Raw genomic sequence first — 25,176 nt, 5'->3', positions numbered from 1 at the left:
AGAACTATCTGCACTGTGCTGTATGGGAAGAACAGAAGTTTATCAGGACAGTTGTGGACGAGTCGTGTCCTTCTGCTGCAACAATGTCTCCCAGAAAACTCCTCGCTCTGGGGCTCCTGTGTATATTTTATGTGCACACCAGCCAAGCAGTGAAAGGTAAGTGTAAATCTGGAGACTTATCTGCTGATAGGAAGGAAAGTTACAGTAGATGTTATAGCCGGGCTGGGATAGAAGGAGACAGGTGGACACACGTTTATGTGTTTTCTCTATAGGACCTAAAAAAACGCAGATGCAAACACCACTTGTAAAAAAAAAACGGATTAAATTCAGTTTTGTTACAAGCTAAAAAAAATGCCACAAAAAGGGGTTCTCGATCGTTTTTTGTTTTCAATAATTTACATAGCACATAATGTATAACAGTAATCCAGATGAATCCAGATGACCCATGATGCTGATAACCCAGGATTTCGTGACACTGTAGACAATTGAGATGTAGGGAACATTACCTAAGCATATAAGACTTCTCAGAGAAGTGCATCCTTGAGGCTGGGGCTGACATGTTGCACCACAAAAAATGTGTAACTTGTCTACAACTGGCTGTCATGTTAGAGCTAAGTCACAGAAAAGTTGAAGGTGATTAGCATGTCAGAAACAACTTCACACTGGCGTTTCTGGGTCCGCTTGTGAGATCCGTTCAGAGCTCTCACAAGCGGCCCAAAACAGATCAGTTAAGCCCCAATGCATTCTGAATGGAAAAGGATCAGTTCAGAATTCATCAGTTTGGCTGCGTTTGGTCTCCATTGCGTTTTTTAGACATCACTAAAACGCAGCTTGCAGCGTTTTGGTGACATTCTCTGACTATGCAGAGCCAAGCGGATCTGTCTTGACTTACAATGTAAGTCAATGGGGACGGATCTGTTTTTTACTGACACAATATGGTGCAATTGAAAACAGATCCGTCCCCCATTGACTTTCAATGAAAGTCAAGACGGATCCGTTTTGACTTAGACTTTTTTTTAAAATGAATAATGCAAACGGATCTGTTATGAACGGTGCGGATCCGTCTGTGCAGATACAAGATGGATCTGCACCAAACGCGAGTGTGAAAGTAGCCTTACCTTTAAAGGGTTGTCAGCAAATAGCATTTATCATGTAGAGAAAGTTCATACAAGGCACTTACTATTGTAATTGTCCATATTGCTTCCTTTGCTGGCCGGATTCATTTTTCTATCACATTATACACTGCTCGTTTTCATGGTTATGACCACCCTGCAATGCAGCAGCGGTGGTCATGCTTGCACACTATAGATAAAAGCATCAGCCTATGTGTGTTCGCACAGTCCTGGCCACCAGCAAGGCCAGCGCTTTTTCCTACAGTGTGCAAGCACGACCACCACTGCTGGATTGCAGGGTGGTCTGTAACCCTGGAAACGAGCAGTGTATAATGTGATGGCAAAATGAATCCAGGAAGCAATATGGACAATCACAATACATTAGTAAATGCTGGGTATTAACTTTCTCTACATGATAAATGACACTTGCTGAAATGAGGCAACCCCTCTATTCAGTGGAGTAGAAGTCGCACATGGCTTGTGACTTGCACACAAAATAAAAAAAAATTATAGGAAATGTGTGAACAAGGACATCTGCATGGAGTTTGTATGTTTTCCCCTTGCTTGCGTGGGTTTCCATCCACATTCCAAAGACATACTGATAGGGAACTTACGGTAGATTGTGATGCGTGATGCTAATGTCTGTAAAGCAATACGGAATATAGAAGCGCTACATAAGTGCATCAAATAAACTAATAGTGATTACCTATGTGCTGATTTAATTAAATTGAACAATTCCCCCCTAAAAATGTAATTCCAACTGTGTGGAAACTAAATATACGAAAACGGACGACTGAGGCCTGATGCTTAATTTCACGTTAACACTCACAGGTAAATTGTTGCCCTACCCTGTGTATTGGTGTACTGATCACCTATATGCTGGTTTAATTAAATACAATTACCCTCCCCCCACAAAAAATAAAAGAAATAAAATATTAATTGTAACTGTGTGTGGATAATAAACCGATTTTGCCCTAATATTTCATTCTCAATCACTGATGTATGCGTTTTTTCACTAAACCCCCCCCCAAAAAAAAAATATATATTAAAGGGTTTCTGTCACCCCAATTTTCGCTATTAAACAGGCTTACATTAGTGACATTATGGATGTGAAAATGTCACCTGAATTTAACTCTGCATTTTTTTATTTATTAAGTATGCCCCCGTTTTTCGTGTAATTTAAACTTTTATTATATGCAAATGAGCCTCTAGGAGCAGGGGGGGGGGGGTTGTACCTGCTCCTAGAGGCTCCGTTCGCCTGCGCCGAATACTGAACGGGACGGCGCAGGCGCGAGATTTACACGGCAGACGGGGCCAGCAGGAGAACCAACGCTGGCCTGGCCCTGTCAATCAAGACAGAAGGGCGTAGAAATGAGGTGGGCGAACGGAGCCTCTAGGAGCTGTTGCAACGCCCCCCCTGCTCCTAGAGGCTCATTTGCATATAATAAAAGTAAAAATTACACGAAAATGGGGGCATACTTAAATAAAAGAAACGCAGAGTTAAATTCAGGTGACATTTTCACATCTATAATGTCAGCCTGTTTAATAGCGAAAATTGGGGTGACAGAAACCCTTTAAATATGTGAGATGACCTGTCAGAGTTCTCTCTAGTATTCTATATGCTATGCTAGACATGAGTTTTCCCTTATTCCACCCCCCACCTCCCAAAAAAAGATTTTAGTGGGGGGTGGGGAAAAAGTATTTCCTTGCAGACTGCTGCTTTTGAGGTTTGCTGCAGTTCTGCTAGGAAGCACACTCAGCCTTAGGCCTCTTGCACACGACCGTATGGCTTTTTCAGTATTTTGCGGTCCACAAAAAACGGATCCGCAAAAAATACGGATGACGTCCATGTGCATTCCGTTTTTTTCTGAATGGAACAGCTGGCCCCTGATAGAACAGCACTATCCTTGTCCGTTATGCGGACAATAATAGGACATGTTCTATCTTTGAACGGAACAGAAACGGAAGGCATACGGAGTTCCTTCAGTTTTTTTTGCGGATCGATTGAAATGAATAGTTCCGTATATAGTCCGTATACGGAACGCAAAAAACTAAACGGAAACGGAAAAAAAAAACGTTTGTGTGCAAAAGGCCTTAGGCTCCATTCACACGTCCGCAAAATGGGTCGGCATCATTTCCGCAATTTTGCTGAACGAGTGCGGACCCATTAATTTCCAATGGGGAGGGAAAAGATGCGGATAGCACACTATGTGCTGTCTGCATCCGCATTTCCGGATCCGCACTTCCACAAGCCCGAGTGCCGACCAGATCTTCTACATTGTACTTCATGACAGTGGTAAATTTGAGTCAATATGTTTTACTTTATTTATAAAAAATTAAAAAAAATTTACCAAAAATTTTAATGCCTCTGCATTTACATTCTCCATAAGTCTACTATGTTGGCATCATTTTGTAAATGTAATTTTATTTTCTTATGGATGTAGAATTGTAGATAGATGTTTTAAATTTTTAAGAATTTCCAAAACCCACTTTTTAAAGTACCAATTCAGTTATGAAGTCACTTTATGGGGCTTACATAATAGAAACCACCCATAAATTACCCCATTTTAGAAATTGCAGCTCTATTCAAATGGGATTCTACAAACTTTGTTAAATTTCAAAATTTCACTCTTTTGCAGATTTTACATTTTAGTTTGTTTGACAACAAGGGTCAACAGCCAAATAAAACAAAATATTTATTACCCTTAGGCCTCATGCACACGACCGTTGTGTGCACCCGTGGCCGTTGTGCCGTTTTCCGTTTTTTTTCGCGGACCCATTGACTTTCAATGGGTCCGTGGAAAAATCGGAAAATGCACCGTTTTGCAGCCGCATCCGTGATCCGTGTTTCCTGGCCGTGAAAAAAATATGACCTGTCCTATTTTTTTCACGGCCAACGGTTCACGGACCCATTCAAGTCAATGGGTCCGTGAAAGAACACGGATGCACACAAGATTGGCATCCGTGTCCGTGATCCGTGGCCGTAGTTTAGTTTTTATACAGACGGATCCGAAGATCCGTCTGCATAAAAGCTTTTTCAAAGCTGAGTTTTCACTTCGTGAAAACTCAGAACCGACAGTATATTCTAACACAGAAGCGTTCCCATGGTGATGGGGACGCTTCTAGTTAGAATACACTACAAACTGTGTACAAGACTGCCCCCTGCTGCCTGGCAGCACCCGATCTCTTACAGGGGGCCTTCATCAGCACAATTAACCCCTTCAGGTGCGGCACCTGAAAGGGTTAATTGTACTATCATATCCCCCTGTAAGAGATCAGGGCTGCCAGGCAGCAGGGGGCAGACCCTCCCCCCCCCTCCCCAGTTTGAATATCATTGGTGGCCAGTGCGGCCCCCCCCCCCCCCTCCCTCTATTGTAATAATTCGTTGGTGGCACAGTGTGCGCCCCCCCCCTTCCTCCCTCTATTGTAATAAATCGTTGGTGGCACAGTGTGCGCCCCCCATTGCCCCCCCCCTCTATAGCATTAACAACGTTGGTGGCCAGTGTGCAGCCTCCCATCTCCCCCCCCCTCCCCCCCATCATCATTGGTGGCAGCGGAGTTCCGATCGGAGTCCCAGTTTATTCGCTGGGGCTCCGATCGGTAACCATGGCAACCAGGACGCTACTACAGTCCTCGTTGCCATGGTTACTTAGCAATAGTACAATAGTAGAAGATTAATACTTACCTGCTGCTGCGATGTTCGTGTCCGGCCGGGAGCTCCACCTACTGGTAAGTGACAGTGACAGGTCTGTGCGGCGCATTGCTAAATGAACCGTCACTTACCAGTAGGAGGAGCTCCCGGCCGGACACGAACATCACAGCTCCCAGGTAAGTATGAATCTTGTACTATTGCTAGTAACCCGCTGCCACCAATGATCGGGGGGGGGGGGGGGGCGCAAGAGGGGTGGCCGCACACGGGCCACCAATGTTGAAAATGCTATAGAGGGAGGGGGGCCAATGATTGCCACCAACGATTTATTACAATAGAGGGAGGAAGGGGGGGGGGGGCGCACACTGTGCCACCAACGAATTATTACAATAGAGGGAGGAAGGGGGGGGGAGGCGGGGGGGGGGGCACACTGTGCCACCAACGAATTATTACAATAGAGGGAGGAAGGGGGGGGGGCGCACACTGTGCCACCAACGATTTATTACAACGGAGGAAGGGGGGGGGGCCGCACTGGCCACCAATGATATTCAAACTGGGGAGGGGGGGGGGGGGGTCTGCCCCCTGCTGCCTGGCAGCCCTGATCTCTTACAGGGGGATATGATAGTACAATTAACCCCTTCAGGTGCGGCACCTGAGGGGTTAATTGTGCTGATCACGGCCCCCTGTAAGAGATCGGATGCTGCTAGGCAGCAGGGGGCAGTCATGTACACAGTTTGTAGTATATTCTAACTAGAAGCGTCCCCATCACCATGGGAACGCCTCTGTGTTAGAATATACTGTCGGAAATGAGGTTTCACGATCTAACTCATATCCGACAGTATATTCTAACATAGAGGCGTTCCCATGGTGATGGGGACGCTTCAAGTTAAAATATACCATCGGATTGGAGAAAACTCCGATCTGATGGTATAAAAGGGACTCCGGACTTTACATTGAAAGTCAATGGGGACGGATCCGTTTGAAATGGCACCATATTGTGTCAACGTCAAACGGATCCGTCCCCATTGACTTGCATTGTAATTCAGGACGGATCCGTTTGGCTCCGCACGGCCAGGCGGACACCAAAATGACTTTTTTTTCATGTCCGTGGATCCGCCAAAAATCAAGGAAGACCCACGGACGAAAAAACGGTCACGGATCACGGACCTACGGACCCTGTTTTTGCGGACCGTGAAAAAAAACGTTCGTGTGCATGAGGCCTTATTCTAATAAAAGCATTTTTGGGGAAAAAAAGTTTGTCACCATTTTCTGAAAGCCATTTGTTTTTTACAGATGTGTTGATACTTAAAGGGGTTTTGCCATCTCAGACATTGTCTGGCTCGGCTATTTCCGTCTGCCCCATAGATATGAATGGGAGCAGGGACCGCGCGGTGCGCTCCCATTCACTTCTATGGGAGCAGCGTTTGGTGGTGAACAGACCCCGTGAAATCCAGGGTCCTCTAGCCACAGCTCTCCCCAGCTCCGTTCTCATTGTAGGTGTGGGTCCCAGGGGTGGGACCCGCACCTATCAGACAATGGGGGCAGATCCTAGCGATATGCCCCCATTGTCTGAGATGAGAAAACCCCTTTAATACCTATTTTTTATTAAAAATGGCTTGATTGAGGGAAAGGGGCACTTTTTAATTGGAAACTTTTTATTTTTTTTTACTTTTTATTTTTGTCCCGGTATGGTACTTCAACATTTCAGGGTCTCATCTCTGTTTCAATGTAGTACAATACAGCATGTACATTGAAACTGTCATTTTCACACTGAGAGTGTGCCTATGAAACCCAGCTTGGGAGCTGGGCCGCATAGGTTTCCATACATGGCAGATCCCGAGGCCTTTGCAAGGCTTGGGGTTGCCATGGCAGCAATCGGCCCCCTGTCACCGCATCGTGGAGGCTGATAGAAAGGCAGAGTCCCCTCCCTCTGCGAACCTCATATTGTCGTTTACAGTGATGTCGGCAGATACAGCAATATTTATTTATTTAATGCACTTATATAGCACTGAAATATTCCGCAGCACTTCAGACATTAGCATCACGCTGTCCCCAATGGGGCTCACAATCTAAATTCCCTATCAGTATGTCTGTGGAGTGTGGGAGGAAACCGGAGAACCCAGAGGAAACCCACACAAACACGGGGAGAACATACAAACTCCATGCAGATGTTGTCATTGATCGGGTTAGTAAAAGTACTTCAATTTACGTACTAGTATGTCAAATGTTGGGAAGGGGTTACAGGAAATCTGTCACCAGTTATGCTGCTAGGTTCTAACAGCTCCAGCACATGCCAATGGGCCCCCATATTCATGAGCTCACGGCTGTCTCCGCCCACCTGCCTCTGACAGTTTTTTACATATGAATTAGCAGCAGGTGGTGAATATTCAGGACTCATCAGCATGCACTCAAGCTGTTTAATACAAGATTATGGAAGAACAGCTCAGTCAATTAAATAAAGTGACCCAGCATTTTGCTAAGAGGATCTGTCACTAGTTTATGTTGCACTTAGTTAAGGACCTTTCACCGATCCTGACATTGTGAACTAAGTATCATGACATATACAGCGGCGCCCAGGGATCTCCTTGCACTTACTATTATCCCTGGGCGCCGCTCCATTCTCCCGTTATGTCCTCCGGTATGTTCGGGGACTTGGTTATAGTAGGCGGAGACTTAGGGGACTTGGTTATAGTAGGCGGAGTCTGCCCTTGTTCTGCTGGGCGTCTCCTTCTCCTAGGCTGTAGCGCTGGCCAATCGCAGCGCAGAGCTCACAGCCTGGGAGGTTTTTTCTCCCAGGCTGTAAGCTCTGCGATGCGATTGGGCAGCGCTACAGCCTAGGAGAAGGAGACGCCCAGCAGAACAAGGGCAGACTCTGCCTACTATAACCAAGTTACCGAACATACCCACGGCTAATTACCACGACCGTCAATAATCCTGATCGTGTAAATAAAGTCTTTAGATGCCGTGATGAAGTGAGGCCAATGAGGAGGCCGGTAATTGATTTAAATGTGCTCAGCCTCGCAGAAGAGGCTGAGGGCATTCATGCTGCAATTCTTATTTTTGCCACCAGGTGGCAGGCCAACATGAGAAATGAGCAATAGTCAGTAATAAATTCATTTTAAAAATCCATGATAGTTCAAAAAAAAAAAAAAAAAAATGCATTTTGTATGCTCGTATACGAGCCTCAAAATCATTACAAAAAGGTAAAAAACTGTTAAAAATATATACAAAATTAAGTTTAAATGAACCCCCTTTCCGTATAATAAAAAATAAATATCTAAATAACAAAAAATATAAACATCATGGGTATCACCGCGACCAAAAACGCCCATACTATTAAAATATAAAAATATTTTTCCAATATGGGGAATGGCGTAACGAAAAAAAGGGTCAAAATGGCCAATTTTCCATTTTTTCATTGCTTCTCTTAATAAAATGTGATCTTATTAAAATGTGATCAAAAAGTCACACACTCCAAAATGGTATCAATAAGAACTACAAATTGTTGAACTAAAAAACCTCAGTTATCCTAAGGGTTAAGTTACAACCTAAAATTATTGTCTCAGATAATAACAGCCGCTACATTTTCATTCTGTGCTTTGTTTTTGTTCCATTGTAAAATAATGTAACATCTTATTCTTCATTCTACTACAAATGGGGGAGATTTATCCATAGTGCTGTAAGCTGCATGAATTTCTAAGCCATCAAAGATAGCACAGGTGGCAAGACATTTGGAGAACTTTGTAACCTTGTTAGGGGCATAGGCAGGATTGAAATCCAAGGTATGGAGGAACATGGTTAAATTTAGTTACATTTGGTCATGCCCTTAAAGGGGGACATAATCTCCCCTTCACACATTTAGGCCTCATGCACACAACAGTATTTTTTCTCGGTCTGCAAAACGGGGTTCCGTTGGTCCGTTATCCCGTGACCGTTTTTTCGTCCGTGGGTCTTCCTTGATTTTTGGAGGATCCACGGACATGAAAAAAAAGTCGTTTTGGTGTCCGCCTGGCCGTGCGGAGCCAAACGGATCCGTCCTGACTTACAATGCAAGTCAATGTAAAGTCAGGAGTTAATATACCATAGGATCGGAGTTTTCTCCAATCCAATGGTATATTTTAACTTGAAGCGTCCCCATCACCATTGCCTATAGCACAGACCTGTCACTTACCAGTAGGAGGAGCGCCCGGCCGGTCACAGACATCGCAGCTCGCAGGTAAGTATAATGCTTCTAAAAATTGCTAAGTAACCATGACAACCAGGACTGCAGTAGCGTCCTGGTTGCCATGGTTACCGATTGGAGCCCCAGCGATTAAACTGGGTCTCCGATCGGAACTCTCCACTGCCACCAATGATGGGGGAACGTGATTTTAACTAGGGGGGGGGGGGGAAGATGTGAGGCCGCACTGGCCACCAATGATGGGGGATTTGGAACGTGATTTTAACTGGGGGGGAGAGGGGAGGCCGCACTGGCCACCAATGAATATAATATTGGGGAGGGAGGGGGTCTGCCCCCTCCTGCCTGGCAGCACCTGATCTCTTACAGGGGGCTATGATACGCACAATTAACCCTTTAGGTGCGGCACCTGAGGGGTTAATTGTGCGGATCACAGCCCCCTGTAAGAGATTGGGTGCTGCCAGGCAGCAGGGGGCAGTCATGTACACAGTTCGTAGTATATTCTAACTTGAAGCGTTTTCACAAAGTGAAAACTCATATCTGATAAAGCTTTTATGCAGACGGATCTGCGATCTGTCTGTGTGAAAGTTGCCAACGGCCACGGATCACGGACGAGGATGCCAATCTTGTGTGAATCAGTGTTTTTTCACGGACCCATTGACTTGAATGGGTCCGTGAACCGTTGTCCGTCAAAAAAATAGGACAGGTCATATTTTTTTGGCCTCTTTCACACGACCGTTTTTTTTTCCGTTTTGTGGGCCGTTTTTTGCGTTCCGTATACGGTCTGTATACAGAACCATTCATTTCAATGGTTCCGCAAAAAAAAAGGAACTCTGTATGCATTCCGTTTCCGTATTTCCGTTCCGTTAAAAGATAGAACATGTCCTATTATTGCCCGCAAATCACGTTCCATGGCTCCATTCAAGTCAATGGGTCCGCAAAAAAAAGGAACACATACGAGAATGCATCCGTATGTCTTCCGTATCCGTTCCGTTTTTTGCGGAGCCATCTATTGAAAATGTTATGCCCAGCCCAATTTTTTCTATGAAATTACTGTATACTGTATATGCCATACGGAAAAACGGAACGGAAAAACGGAACGGAAATGGAAACACAATGGAAACAAAAAACGGAACAACGGATCCGTTTAAAACGGACCGCAAAACACTGAAAAAGCCAAACGGTCGTGTGAAAGAGGCCTTTGACGGACAGGAATCACGGATCACGGCCGCGGATGAACAACGGTGCATTTTTCGAGTTTTCAACGGACCCATTGAAAGTCAATGGGTCCGCAGAAAATCACGGAAAACGGAACAACGGCCACGGATGCACACAACGGTCGTGTGCATGAGGCCTTAGCTGTATGTGTGCATAGCGCATGACAAGGGCTGTTTGTTTACTGTCGGTGATGTACCCAGTTTTCTCCCAGTATGGTAGGCGGAGAGAAAGCCGGGGAGAAAAAAAAACTCACCTTCTCCCTGGCTGTGACGCTCTCCGCTGTGATTGGATCGCGGCACAGCCAGTGAGAAGGAGACCCCCATTGAGAAACCCTGGGGTCTCCTCCTCCCTGTACCGATGCTCAGTATTAGCATACTGAGCTGATAAAATGCAGGGGGGCACAGCGATGCGTAGGAGCGATATTTAAAAAATCAGCCAGGGTGGTCCGCAAGTACAGGTATTTATCTCAATTAATAAAAAAACATGAAAGGTCCTCTTTAAACAGTGCTCCAAAACTCATCAAAATAGAGTACACTGCATAATTCACAGCATATTAGCTACTAGACACGAGTGCGTAAACCTATATTTTACTTTATAAAATTGTTCATCAAATACTCTTTCCATATTCTTTGCATTTTTAGGTAATTTTTTTAGCTCCACCAAGTGTGGAGCTAGCTCCTCGTACAATCAGCTTAGGGTACTTTCACACTAGCGTTAAAGTTTTCCGGTATTGAGTTCCGTCCTAGGGGCTCAATACCGGAAAAAAACACTTCAGTTTTGTCCCAATGCATTCTGAATGGAGAGCAATCCGTTCAGTATGCATCAGGATGTCTTCCGTTCAGTCCTTTTTACGGTATTTGGCTGGAGAAAATACCGCAGCATGCTGCGGTATTTTCCCTGGCCAAAATTCCGGAAAACTTGTCGAATTACCGGATCCGGTATTAATTTCCATTGAAATGTATTAATGCCGGATCCTGTACCAAGTGTTACAGAAAAACGGGTCCGGTTTCCCGGTCTGCGCATGCGCAGACCATTAAATCTATGAAAAAAATAAATACCGGATCCGTTTTTCCGGATGACACCGAAGACACGGATCCGGTATTGCAATGCATTTGTCAGACAGATACGGAAACAAATGCTATCCGTTCGCATACGGATTTCCGGATCCGGCAGGCAGTTCCGTTGCCGGAACTGCCTGCCGGAATCCAACAACGCTAGTGTGAAAGGGGCCTTACTTGATTACGTCTTCACCTTTACGTTTCCTGGCGCTGCCCTGGTATTTTTAAAGCTGATTCCAGGATTATATTTTTTACATTTTGTACCACAGTCTTGAATACCGTTTTGAAATCAGCATTGACGTGTCCCTAAGTGGCACATGATCAGCTGTGACATGTTACCACTGAGACCAGTCACTGCACCGTGTTCCATGCAGAACTTAACAGATGGCGATCAGAAGACCAGTGCAGGGAGTCAGATGGGAGTGACAGGGACAATGTGCAAGTGGGCATTCATCACCCATAGGCCTCTTTCACACTGGCGTTGCGGGAAAATGTGCGGGTGCGTTGCAGGAACACCCGCGATTTTTCCACGCGAGTGCAAAACATTGTAATGCCTTTTGCACTCGCGTGAGAAAAATCGCGCATGTTTGGTACCCAAACCCGAACTTCTTCACAGAAGTTCGGGCTTGGGATCGGTGTTCTGTAGATTGTATTATTTTCCCTTATAACATGGTTATAAGGGAAGATAATAGCATTCTGAATACAGAATGCATAGTAAAACAGCGCTGGAGGGGTTAAAAAATAAAAATTTAACCCCTTAAGGACTCAGCCCTATTTCACCTTAAGGACTTGGCCATTTTTTGCCAATCTGACCAGTGTCACTTTAAGTGGTGATAACTTTAAAACGCTTTGACTTATCCAGGCCATTCTGAGATTGTTTTTTCGTCACATATTGTACTTCATGACACTGGTAAAATTAAATCAAAAAAATTATTTTTTTTGCATACAAAAATACCTAATTTACCAAAAATTTGGAAAAATTTGCAAATTTCAAAGTTTCAGTTTCTCTACTTCTGTATACATAGTAATACCCCCCAAAATTGTGATGACTTTACATTCCCCATATGTCTACTTCATGTTTGAATTATTTTGGGAAGGATATTTTATTTTTTGGGGATGTTACAAGGCTTAGAAGTTTAGAAGCAAATCTTGAAATTTTTCAGAAATTTACAAAAACCCAATTTTTAGGGACCACTACAGCTCTGAAGTCACTTTGCAAGGCTTACATAATAGAAACCACCCAAAAATGACCCCATTCTATAAACTAAACCCCTCAAGGTATTCAAAACTGATTTTACAAACTTAGTTAACCCTTTAGGTGTTGCACAAGAGTTATTGGCAAATGAGGATGAAAATTGAGAATTTCATTTTTTTGCCTAATTTTCCATTTTAACTCATTTTTTCCCACTAACAAAGCAATGGTTAACAGCCAAACAAGACTGTATCTTTATTGCCCTGACTGCCGTTTACAGAAACACCCAATATGTGGCCGTAAACTACTGTACGGCCACACAGCGGGGCGTAGAGTGAAAGGTGCGCCGTTTGGTTTTTGGAAGGCAGATTTTGCTGGACTGGTTTATTTACACCATGTCCCATTTGAAGCCCCCCTGATGCACCCCTAGAGTAGAAACTCCATAAAAGTGACCCCATCTAAGAAACTACACCCCTCAAGGTATTCAAAACTGATTTTACAAACTTTGTTAACCCTTTAGGTGTTGCACAAGATTTAATGGAAAATAGAGATACAATTTCAAAATTTCACTTTTTTGGCAGATTTTCCATTTTAATATTTTTTTTCCAGTTACAAAGCAAGGGTTAACAGCCAAACAAAACTCATTATTTATGGCCCTGATTCTGTAGTTTACAGAAACACCCCAACTGCTGTACGGGCACATGGCAGGGCGCAGAAGGAAAGGAATGCCATACGGTTTTTGAAAGGCCGATTTTGCTGGACTGTTTTTTTTGACACCATGTCCCATTTGAAGCCCCCCTGATGCACCCCTAGAGTAGAAACTCCAAAAAAGTGACCCCATTTTAGAAACTACGGGATAGGGTGGCAGTTTGGTTGGTACTAGTTTAGGGTACATATGATTTTTGGTTGCTCTATATTACACTTTTTGTGCGGCAAGGTAACAAGAAATAGCTTTTTTGGCACCGTTTTTTTTTTTTTGTTATTTACAACATTCATCTGAAAGGTTAGATCATGTGGTAATTTTATAGAGCAGGTTGTCACGGACGCGGCGATACCTAATATGTGTACATTTTTTTTATTTATGTAAGTTTTACACAATGATTTCATATTTAAAACAAAAAAAGTTTTAGTGTCTCCATAGCCTAAGAGCCATAGTTTTTTCAGTTTTTGGGCGATTATCTTAAGTAGGGTCTCATTTTTTGCGGGATGAGATGACTGTTTGATTGGCACTATTTTGAGGTGCGTATGACTTTTTGATCGCTTGCTATTACACTTTTTGTGACGTAAGATGACAAAAAATGGCTTTTTTTACACCGTTTTTATTTTTTTACGGTGGTTACCTGAAGAGTTAGCTCATGTGATATTTTTATAGAGCTGGTCGATACGGACGCGACGATACCTAATATGTATACTTTTTTTATTTATGTAAGTTTTACACAATGATTTCATTTTTGAAACAAAAAAAATCATGTTTTAGTGTTTCCATAGTCTAAGAGCCATTATCTTGGGTAGGGTATGATTTTTGCGGGATGAGATGACGGTTTGATTGTTACAATTTTGGCGTACATGCGACTTTTTTGATCACTTTATTACCTTTTTTGGGAAGTAAGGTGGGCAAAATTTCAATTTCATCATAGTTTTTTATTTTTATGGCGTTCACCGTTCGGGTAAAGTAACATGACCGTTTTATAGATCAGGTCGTTACGGACGCGGCGATACCAAACATGTGTAGGGAATATTATTTTTTTCATTTTTAATCAGTGATAAATGTGTTTTTTGATTTTTACTTTTTTTTCACTTTTTATTACTTTTTTTGACCCAGACCCACTTGGTTCTTGAAGATCCAGTGGGTCTGATGTCTGTATAATACAGTACAGTACACTATATATTGTACTGTACTGTATTTTACTTACACTTTGTCTGAACAGATCTATGCCTTTAGCACAGATCTGTTCAGCACCATGGACAGCAGGATGCCTAAAAAGGCGTCCTGTTGCCATGGGAACCTTCCCCGTCTGCTCAGTTGTGGCCACAACTTCGCAGACGGGGAAGAGTAAGGACGGGGGCTCCCTCCCTCTGTCACCCCATCCTGTTGGGGAGCTGCAAAGGCACAGCAGCCCCCCGATGAGAGAGGGAGGTAGCCGCATCTTACTGTTAACTCTTTCCATACAGCGGTCCGTACGGACCGCTGTATGTAAAGGGTTAAACGGCTGACATCGCATCACAGATGTCAGCCGTTTATACCAGAGTGTCAGCAATGTACACCAACAATTATTCAAGGGGAGGCGGGCGGGGGATCGCGATCCCGCCTGCCGCACCGCCCGCAACACCCCCCCTGCACCACCCGCCGCCATAAAACCATTCAAGGGTGCAGGGGGGGGTGGAAAAAAATGTATATGGGGCATTTTGAAGTTTGATCCCCGCGGCCAGGGACCGCGGGGATCAGAATCAGCAAAAAGCGCAGCAAACCGCAGGTCTGAATTGACCTGCGGTTTGCTGCGATCGCCGATACGGGGGGGTCATATGACCCCCCCCCCCCCCCCCCCCCCCCGGCGTTGTGACAGGATGCCGGCTGAATGATTTCAGCCGGCATCCTGTTCGGATTATCCCCCGCGGCGCCGCAATCGCGATTTAAACTTAGGACGTACCGGTACGCCCTGAGTCCTTAAGGATTCGGGAAATAGGGCGTACCGGTACTCCCTAAGTCCTTAAGGGGTTAACTCACCTTAGTCCACTTGATCGCGTAGCCCGGCATTTCCTTCTGTCTCCTTTGTTGAATAGGACCTGTGGTGAGCATTAATTACAGGAACAGGACCTTTGATTACGTCACTCCGGTCATCACATAATCCATCACCATGGTAAAAGATCATGTGACGTACCATTGTGATGACCGGAGTGACGTCATCAAAGGTCCTGTTCCTGTAATTAATGCTCACCACAGGTCCTATTCAGCAAAGGAGACAGAAGGAGATGCCGGCTACGCGATCAAGTGGACTAAGGTGAGTTAAATTATTATATTTATTTTTTTTAACCCCTCCAGCGCTGTTTTACTATGCATTCTGTATTCAGAATGCTATTATTTTCCCTTATAACCATGTTATAAGGGAAAATAATAATGATTGGGTCTCCATCCCGATCGTCTCCTAGCAACCGTGCGTGAAAATCGCACTGCATTCGCACTTGCCCATTCACTTCTATGGGGCCTGCGTTACGTGAAAAACGCAAAAAGAGGAGCATGCTGCGATTTTGACGCAACGCACAAGTGATGCGTGAAAATCACCGCTCATGTGAACAGCCCCATAGAAATGAATGGGTCGGTATTCAGTGCGGGTGCAATGCGTTCAACTCACGCATCGCATCCGCGCGGCATACTCGCCCGTGTGAAAGGGGCCATAGGGTCCCATTGTAAAAAAAAAAGAAGAAAAGTATATTTAATAAAAACTTTTTTAGCATGCTATACCAAACTACATTTTAGTGATAATTGTAACTAATTTTCTCTGCAGATATTCCCCTGGTATATGTACTTCACCAGTGTGATGTGACATAGCCTCAGCCACTACTCAAATTATTGACCCCATCTACAATACAGTGCCAAAACACACTGATGCGCCCGTGTTGATGAATCGACTACATAGTTTAAACTTTTTTTTTTTTCCTTGTACAACAAAGGTACTTTTTGCTTTTGCACAGTTGCTATGTAAGATGTAAAATTTCTATCCAGATAATTCATATTTTGTCTTGTGCTGATTTTATATGTGGAAACACCATGCAGTTAAGAAAGTATCTTCCTAATAAATCTTGATGGGTTCATTTGTGTTTTTTGCAGTTGAAGAAAACATATTGACTCAGTCAAACTTCTTCCAGACTCTGGAGCCAACAGGGGAATACATGTTTCAGTTTGATGGCGATGAGATATTCCACGTTGACTTGCAACTTAAAGAAACAAAATGGAGGCTGCCGCAGTTTGGAGAGGTGGCCAGTTTTGAGACAGCTGGAGCTCTGCAGAATATCGGTGTTTTGAAATATAATCTTAACATTTATGAGAAAAGGTCAAACTACACAAAAGCAAAAAGCGGTAAGACCTGATCATTCTTGCACAATAGAATCCTCCATGTGGCTGTATATGTAGCACACATTTTTAAATCGATATAAAATGGTGTACTGGGCACTCACACTATAGGCAGAACCACAAATAAAATCGATACTGATGACTGAATTAAGATTTAGTAGTATTTATTAGTATATCTTGTCGCTTAATGAATCAATAAAATAGAATAAAATACAATACAATGGACTGGACTATCTAAAAGTCAATGGAATAACAATGGAATATAATAATACATTAGTAATACCTAAAACGAAATAGAATAGTGTAATGCAGATTTTGAAGTCTTTGTTACTCTATAGAGAAAAACCTCTTTTTTTCTCTTTGGTCAAATTGCTCACTTTCCATTCCGACTTTATATATGCCGCTATTCTATTTGTGTCACAGAGTGTGATACACGGACAAAGGACATATCTACACATCAACATCCAGGAAATAATATTCACTATCTCTATACAAATGTGCATTGGATATCAACATATGATATAGAAATAAATAAATAAATAACTTTATTTTATTTATTTATTTCTATATCATATGTTGATATCCAATGCACATTTGTATAGAGATAGTGAATATTATTTCCTGGATGTTGATGTGTAGATATGTCCTTTGTCCGTGTATCACACTCTGTGACACAAATAGAATAGCGGCATATATAAAGTCGGAATGGAAAGTGAGCAATTTGACCAAAGAGAAAAAAAGAGGTTTTTCTCTATAGAGTAACAAAGACTTCAAAATCTGCATTACACTGATTGGTATCAGAATGTGAATAATAGGAGGAGTAACACCAAATTAGATAATTGGAATCAGCATAACTTTTCACATAAAAAGGTCTTTTGTAAGGGGGATTGTTCATCACTGAGGAAGGGGCAACGTGAAGCCCCGAAACGCGTTTGATCCAAGACCCCCAGCTTATCTCCAATTGAACCCTTGTCACACCAAGTGTTGAATTTTCTCCAGGCTGACGCTACATAACCGGAACATCTTCTAAGAGAACCTGGCACGCTGAGTCATCAGGAGCTTGAACCTCTCAAAAACCTGAGAACGAGCACATCCTTATTTTGTGACCGCAAACTTAATCCAGCGTGGAAGCAGGCACACACAGGCTTGAAGGACATCGGCTCTTGAATCATACGGAGCGGTGCCCGGAGCCGTACTAAACCGGTGGCGGAAGACAACCCGGGACAGCTATTGGGTGACACAGAGAACCGGAGCTACAGCAGTGTATTTTACACTAATAATCATCGAACAGTGAGTATAAGCGGGACGCCGCATATTACACTCACTGCAACGCTAGCATTGCTCTTTCACTGTTCCATTGAATTTGGATTATCCATAGATTTTGCCCCAGCATCATCATCATTATAAATATCATTTCTTTGGCCAGGAACCCGACTGTCCTATAAACTACTTTATACTATACCAGATGTTTTCATAGCCGTGTTTTACCATTCGCTATTCAATTCTATATTTATTGGCTAATTACCACTATTCTATTTCGTTTTAGGTATTACTAATGTATTATTATATTCCATTGTTATTCCATTGACTTTTAGATAGTCCAGTCCATTGTATTGTATTTTATTCTATTTTATTGATTCATTAAGCGACAAGATATACTAATAAATACTACTAAATCTTAATTCAGTCATCAGTATCGATTTTATTTGTGGTTCTGCCTATAGTGTGAGTGCCCAGTACACCATTTTATATTGTCTTACTTGTAAAGGAGGGGCGAATCCTTTTTTACTGTGAGCACCTCCCTCTGTGGCCTCACCCACTCTTGTGCGTCTCATAACTTCTATTCCAACGTTTTTAAATCGGTTAACCAATTTGGACAGCCACTTTTTAGTGTTTCAATGAGTATAAAATGAAAAATTACTCTTCATTAAAATCCCCTTATTGTTTTGTGCAGGAAGCTCCTATGAAAACCTATGTCTCCGTAGTAACAGACTACAGTCGTGGCCAAAAGTTTTGAGAATGACACAAATATTAGTTTTCACAAAGTTTGCTGCTAAACTGCTTTTAGATCTTTGTTTCAGTTGTTTCTGTGATGTAGTGAAATATAATTACACGCACTTCATACGTTTCAAAGGCTTTTATCGACAATTACATGACATTGATGCAAAGAGTCAGTATTTGCAGTGTTGGCCCTTCTTTTTCAGGACCTCTGCAATTCGACTGGGCATGCTCTCAATCAACTTCTGGGCCAATTCCTGACTGATAGCAACCCATTCTTTCATAATCACTTCTTGGAGTTTGTCAGAATTAGTGGGTTTTTGTTTGTCCACCCGCCTCTTGAGGATTGACCACAAGTTCTCAATGGGATTAAGATCTGGGGAGTTTCCAGGCCATGGACCCAAAATGTCAACGTTTTGGTCCCCGAGCCACTTGGTTATCACTTTTGCCTTATGGCACGGTGCTCCATCGTGCTAGAAAATGCATTGTTCTTCACCAAACTGTTGTTGGATTGTTGGAAGAAGTTGCTGTTGGAGGGTGTTTTGGTACCATTCTTTATTTATGGCTGTGTTTTTGGGCAAAATTGTGAGTGAGCCCACTCCCTTGGATGAGAAGCAACCCCACACATGAATGGTCTCAGGATGCTTTACTGTTGGCATGACACAGGACTGATGGTAGCGCTCACCTTTTCTTCTCCGGACAAGCCTTATTCCAGATGCCCCAAACAATCGGAAAGAGGCTTCATCAGAGAATATGACTTTGCCCCAGTCCTCAGCAGTCCATTCACCAAACTTTCTGCAGAAGATCAATCTGTCCCTGATGTTTTTTTTGGAGAGAAGTGGCTTCTTTGCTGCCCTTCTTGACACCAGGCCATCTTCCAAAAGTCTTCGCCTCACTGTGCGTGCAGATGCGCTCACACCTGCCTGCTGCTATTCCTGAGCAAGCTCTGCACTGGTGGCACTCCGATCCCGCAGCTGAATCCTCTTTAGGATATGATCCTGGCGCTTGCTGGACTTTCTTGGACGCCCTGAAGTCTTCTTAACAAGAATTGAGCCTCTTTCCTTGAAGTTCTTGATGATCCTATAAATTGTTGATTGAGGTGCAATCTTAGTAGCCACAATATCCTTGCCTGTGAAGCCATTTTTATGCAACACAATGATGGCTGCACGCGTTTCTTTGCAGGTCACCATGGTTAACAATGGAAGAACAATGATTTCAAGCATCACCCTCCTTTTAACATGTCAAGTCTGCCATTTTAACCCAATCAGCCTGACATAATGATCTCCAGCCTTGTGCTCGTCAACATTCTCACCTGAGATAACAAGACGATTACTGAAATGATCTCAGCAGGTCCTTTAATGACAGCAATGAAATGCAGTGGAAAGTTTTTTTGGGGATTAAGTTAATTTTCATGGCAAAGAACTATGCAATTCATCTGATCACTCTTCATAACATTCTGGAGTATATGCAAATTGCTATTATAAAAACTTAAGCAGCAACTTTTCCAATTTCCAATATTTATGTAATTCTCAAAACTTTTGGCCACGACTGTACATATAAACCTTGTAGTCTGATCGTGTTGTCATCTTGCCATCCATATGTCCCTTACTCCTGCCTAAACTTGCAAATCTATGTAGGAGACAGATGGAACTTGGTGTGACTGCAGGGTCAGACTACACATTGTTCATAGTATGTTACTATGGAGACACATAGTTCACTGGGGCTCTGGACACAAAACATAGATGACATTTTTCAAAATGTTCTTACTACAAACTTTTTTTTAATTTTTATTTTCATTTTGGATGCAGTAGAGAAAAGATCCTCAACCTGCGGTACACATACCCCAAGTGGTACATGCCAGAGGGTGAGGGGGTACACAGGACTGCACTAGCAGTCAGCAGGGTTTCATTCATTTTACCTCAGGACAGTGATTCAGTTGAACACTGCAGTGTGAAAGCAGAGCAGCATTCTCCCTTGTTCAGTCTGATAGGTTACAACCCTCGTACCTGTAGCCTATCGGAGGCCGGCACAGGTGGTGCGAAGACATCACACCACCAGAGCCAGGTTGCATGCAGGATCGGAAACGCATAATCCTGTATCATATTACTGACAGCAGCAGGTGAGTTCCTGTGTTTGCTATCTTTCTTTTTACTGGGGGAGCACTATGGGGACTTTGTGGGCACTATAAAGGGCATTTTTTCTACTGGCACACATAATTAGGGGTTATTAGTACTACTGGGGGCACTATATGGTGGCATTTGTTTCTACTGGCACACATGGGGGCTTTATTACTATTGGGGCACTATATGTGGGAATTATTACTTCTTAAGCATACTATGGGGACTTTAGTACTACTGGGGGCCACTATGGTTGGTATCATTACTGGGGTATATTTATTACTGAGGCAAACTGTGGGGTCTTTAATACTACTGGGGCACTGTTGTGGACTTTATTAATACTGGGGTACTATAGACAGGCATTCTTACTTATGGGGGATTATCACTACTGGGGGATTATGCAGAATATTACTACTATTGGCACTATGAGCAACATTATTACTTCTGGGGGGACAGTACTATTAGGGACACTATTACTACTAAGGGCTCTCCAGGAGGTCTAGACTTACTACTATTGCTGGGACTTTTGGAAGCACTATTACTGTGAGGAAGGGGGGGGGGGGGGGCAGGATGGGGTGTTCAGAAGGTGGGAGGCCCCTGGAGATCCAGCGCTCTTCCATGTCTTCCTGCCGCCCTGTGCTAAAGGGGTGGGGGTGGGGAATGCTTACAGATGTAATATTTCCACTATAAACTGAACGCTACATATCAGAATTATTTAAAAAAGCTTTATAAGTTGTCAAGTAAAAATACAGTATACGAGATTACTGCAACAGTGCAGGCTGGACAATAGAGTACATTGTACATAAAATACCGTACACATGTTACACACTGCACTACACCAACATTCTAATAAGCTACATGTCAAGGGTTCCAAGAATATACAATTGCTAAGTGGATTAATATGGTTTACTTGGCAAAGACAAAAAAATATCAAAATATATATCCTAAGGATACCTAATCATACAAGATACAAATTCAGAAGATACATCCAAGATATATAAAGAGTAAATCAACTAGATCCCAAGAAAGCGCAGGTAATACCCTTAGCTGCCATTATCTGAGGGAGCGGCTGTTGTATACCAACACCCATAAGCTCTTCCAATGAGAGTAAAGCTCGGAATGCACATTATAGTAGATGTACGTCAGCCAAACCTGCCAATTTCAGTGACACCAGCCGACCAACTAATGTGTATTTGGGTCCAGTGGCAGATATTAAAGGACATAAGGATCAGGCATGTTGGATTACAACTGCCTAATCCTTTTGTTTTCAGAATATAAACCATTGCTTTAGGTATCTGGCAGCAGCCTCCTCCCCTCTTACTCTTTAGCTTGGCTAAGCAAAACAAGCATGTGTATGAAGGAATTGGAATCGATAACTAGCATTTGGTTGGCAGCTATCTTGTGTATGGCTGACCTAACGCAGGGTCCTAAACACTCGGACAGTGCCTCTACATCTAAAACAGAACATATACCCCTGGTGATGCCATGTGTTCTTTGTTTAACCAGTGGGGCCTCGAACATCCAGTTTTCAGTTAGTGGGTGACAGCCGCATGTGATATGATCTACTCTCAGGAATTCTTTTGTCCTGGCAAAATATAACATAATTAATTGAAGGAGAGTTAGGGCTCCTGCACACGACCGTGCCGTTTTTTGCGGTCAGCAAATTGCGGATCCGCAAAACACGGATGCCGCACGTGTGCATTCCGCAATTTGCGGAATGGAACAGGAGGCCCATTATAGAAATGCCTATTCTTGTCCGCAAAACGGACAAGAATAGGACATGCCTCAAAATTTTTGCGGGGGCACGGAACGGAGCAAAGAATGCGGACCAATTGAAATGAATGGTTCAGTATACGGAATCAAAATACGCCCTGTATACGGAACGCAAAAAACGTTTTGTGTGCATGAGCCCTTACAAAAATGAACCAAGACCATACAAGCCAAGCAAAAGACAACTGACAAGGGATGGGGGAGTGGGAAACAAGAGAAAAGGGAGTAGAATCAAGTTTCCGAAGCTTTAGGTCCCTTTCACACGAACAAGTGAAGTGAACACATAGCACCCGCACTGAATCCTGACTCAGTCATTTCAATGGGTCTGTGACATGAGCTTTATTTTTCACGCATCAGTTCTGCATTCAGGAAAATTCTCAGCATGTTCTATATTGTGTGTTTTTCACACAGCCCTGACCTCATAGAAGTGAATGGGGCTTCAGTGAAAAATGCATTGCATCCGTTTTTTACTGATGGTTGCTAGGAGATGCTGTTTGTTAATCTTCAGACTTTTTTCACGCACATGAAAAACTCATCAAAACGGATTGCACGTGCATGGAAAAACTGAACGCAATTGCAGATAAAACTGACTGAACTTGCTTGCGAAATGTTGCGATTTTCACTGAACGCATCCTGAACCAATCTGTATTGTTAGGCCTCTTTCACACGGGCGTCATGGTTTTGGGCCGGATAAGATGCGGGTGCGTCTTGGAAAAATGCGTGATTTTTCAGTTTGAGTTCATAACATTTTAATGCGTCTTGCACGAGCGTGAGAAAAATCGTCATGTTTGGTACCCGGGTTTGGGATCGGTGTTGTGTAGATTGTATTATTTTCCCTTATAACATGGTTATTTGGGGAAATAATAGCATTCTTAATACAGAATGCTTAGTACAATAGCGCTGGAGGGGTTAATAATAAATAATTTTACTCACCTTAATCCACTTGTTCGCGCAGCCCGGCTTCTCTTCTTTCTTCGGGACCTGGGTAAAGGACCTGTGGTGACGTCACTGCGCTCATCACATGGTCCATCACATGACCCATCACTATGGTGATGGATCATGTGACGGACCATGTGATGAGCGTAGTGACATCACCACAGGTCCTTTTCCTACTGCACAGCAAAGAAGAAGACAGAAGAGAAGCCGGGCTGCGCGATCAAGTGGATTAAGGTGAGTTTAATTTTAATTTTTTTATTTTTTAACCCCTCCAGCGCTATTTTATTAAGCATTCTGTATTAAGAATGCTATTATTTTCCCTTATAACCACTTGCTTGCAGATGCTTGCGATTTTCACGCAGCCCGATTCACTTCTATGGGGTCTGTGTTGCATGAAAAGAGCATGCTGCGATTTTCATGCAACGCACAAGTGATGCGTGAAAATCACCGCTCATGTGCACAGCCCCATAGAAATTAATGGGTCCAGATTCAGTGCGGGTGCAATGCGTTCACCTCATGCATTGCACCCGAGCGTAAATCTCGCCCGTGTGAAAGAGGCCTTAGGGTATGTCCACAAAGGGTGTAAAATGCAGAGGAAAATCAGCTGTTTTGTGTGGATTTTGATGTGAACTTTGCTAGGGATCTGATGTCTGTTTCACCTATTGCATTGCAAAGGGAGAGATGGGTGGCAGAAACTGACAGTATAAATCAACATTTTGTGGATTTAAAATCAGTGCTCTATGCAGATTTTTTTTATGCAGTGTGTGGATAAGATTTTTTTAAATCTCAACCTTTTTGCTGCTACTGTAAACTGTTGTGGTTAGCACTGTGCCTTGCAGTGGCCCTAGGTTCAAGTCTGACCAGGGACAACATCTGCATGGAGTTTGTATGTTCTCCCCGTATTTGCGTGGGTTTCCTCCGGGTTCTCCGGTTTCCTCCCACACTCCAGTTGGATGCTAATGTCTGTAAAGGGCTATATAAGTGCATAAAATAAATCCACTGTGGAAAATCTGCAGCATTCTGCCACTTGTGGACATACCATCACAGGAGGAAGGAAGAGGAGACATTTTTACTCCGATATTTTAGTTATATCACAATATTTCTTAGATTCACTTTTACTGTTGATATATGTAAAGTTTAATAAAAGTACAGTGACCATTTAAGTTATTTAATAGACTTAAATCTTAAATTTGATATATATTTTTTTTCTTGGTAGTGGCTAGAGACGACATACATATATATACGGAGAAGCCGCTGGTTCTGGGTGAGCCTGTCACCTTGGTCTGCCTCGCCACCCAGTTCTTCCCCCCTGTCATTAAGATGAGCTGGCTGAAGAATAACGAGCCGGTGACAGTCGGTGTGACAGATACTGTCTATTATCCTGCACCAGATTGGTCCTTCAGCAAATTCCTCTACTTAGCTACCGTTCCTCAAAAGGGCGATGTGTACACCTGTTCTGTGGAGCACGACGGACTCTCTGTCAACCCCACCAACAAGTTCTGGTGTAAGTGACAAGGATTACTATATTTCCATCAGATCTGGTACATTTACAAAAGGAAAGTCACAGACAAACGCATTTGCTATATATTCTGTACAGTAATCATGCTGCATATATAACAGGCCAATTCCATATAAAATGAATCTCCACGTTGCTGCTCAGGATGGGGCGACATCTAGAATTTGTATTGCTCTACTTAAAAAAAATCCACTGAAATTACTTTCCATAGAAATGACAGGAGTCAGTTTAAAATATCTTCAAAATAGCTCCAATTACCTCCTCTTCACACTGCATTGGTGTTACTTAAAGGGAGTCTGTCACCACATTTGGGCATATTAGACCGATCAAATAGTGTTATATGTGCCACCCAGAACTTAAAAAC

General features: G+C 43.0%; 1 protein-coding gene across 1 annotated transcript; it reads left to right on the top strand.

Moving 5' to 3' along the window:
• LOC120983797 (HLA class II histocompatibility antigen, DR alpha chain-like) lies at positions 1–24,853 on the top strand. Its single transcript, XM_040413232.1, has 3 exons — positions 1–156; positions 16,233–16,481; positions 24,513–24,853. The coding sequence occupies exons 1-3, from the start codon at positions 84–86 to the stop codon at positions 24,806–24,808; spliced, it is 618 nt and encodes a 205-aa protein (XP_040269166.1). The 5' UTR covers positions 1–83; the 3' UTR covers positions 24,809–24,853.
• Positions 24,854–25,176: the final 323 nt, after the last annotated feature.

The sequence above is a fragment of the Bufo bufo genome, unplaced genomic scaffold, assembly GCF_905171765.1.
Source record: "Bufo bufo unplaced genomic scaffold, aBufBuf1.1, whole genome shotgun sequence".
Taxonomy (NCBI): domain Eukaryota; kingdom Metazoa; phylum Chordata; class Amphibia; order Anura; family Bufonidae; genus Bufo; species Bufo bufo.
The sequence above is the reverse complement of the archived record's forward strand: the minus strand, read 5'-3'. Positions and strand labels throughout refer to the sequence as shown.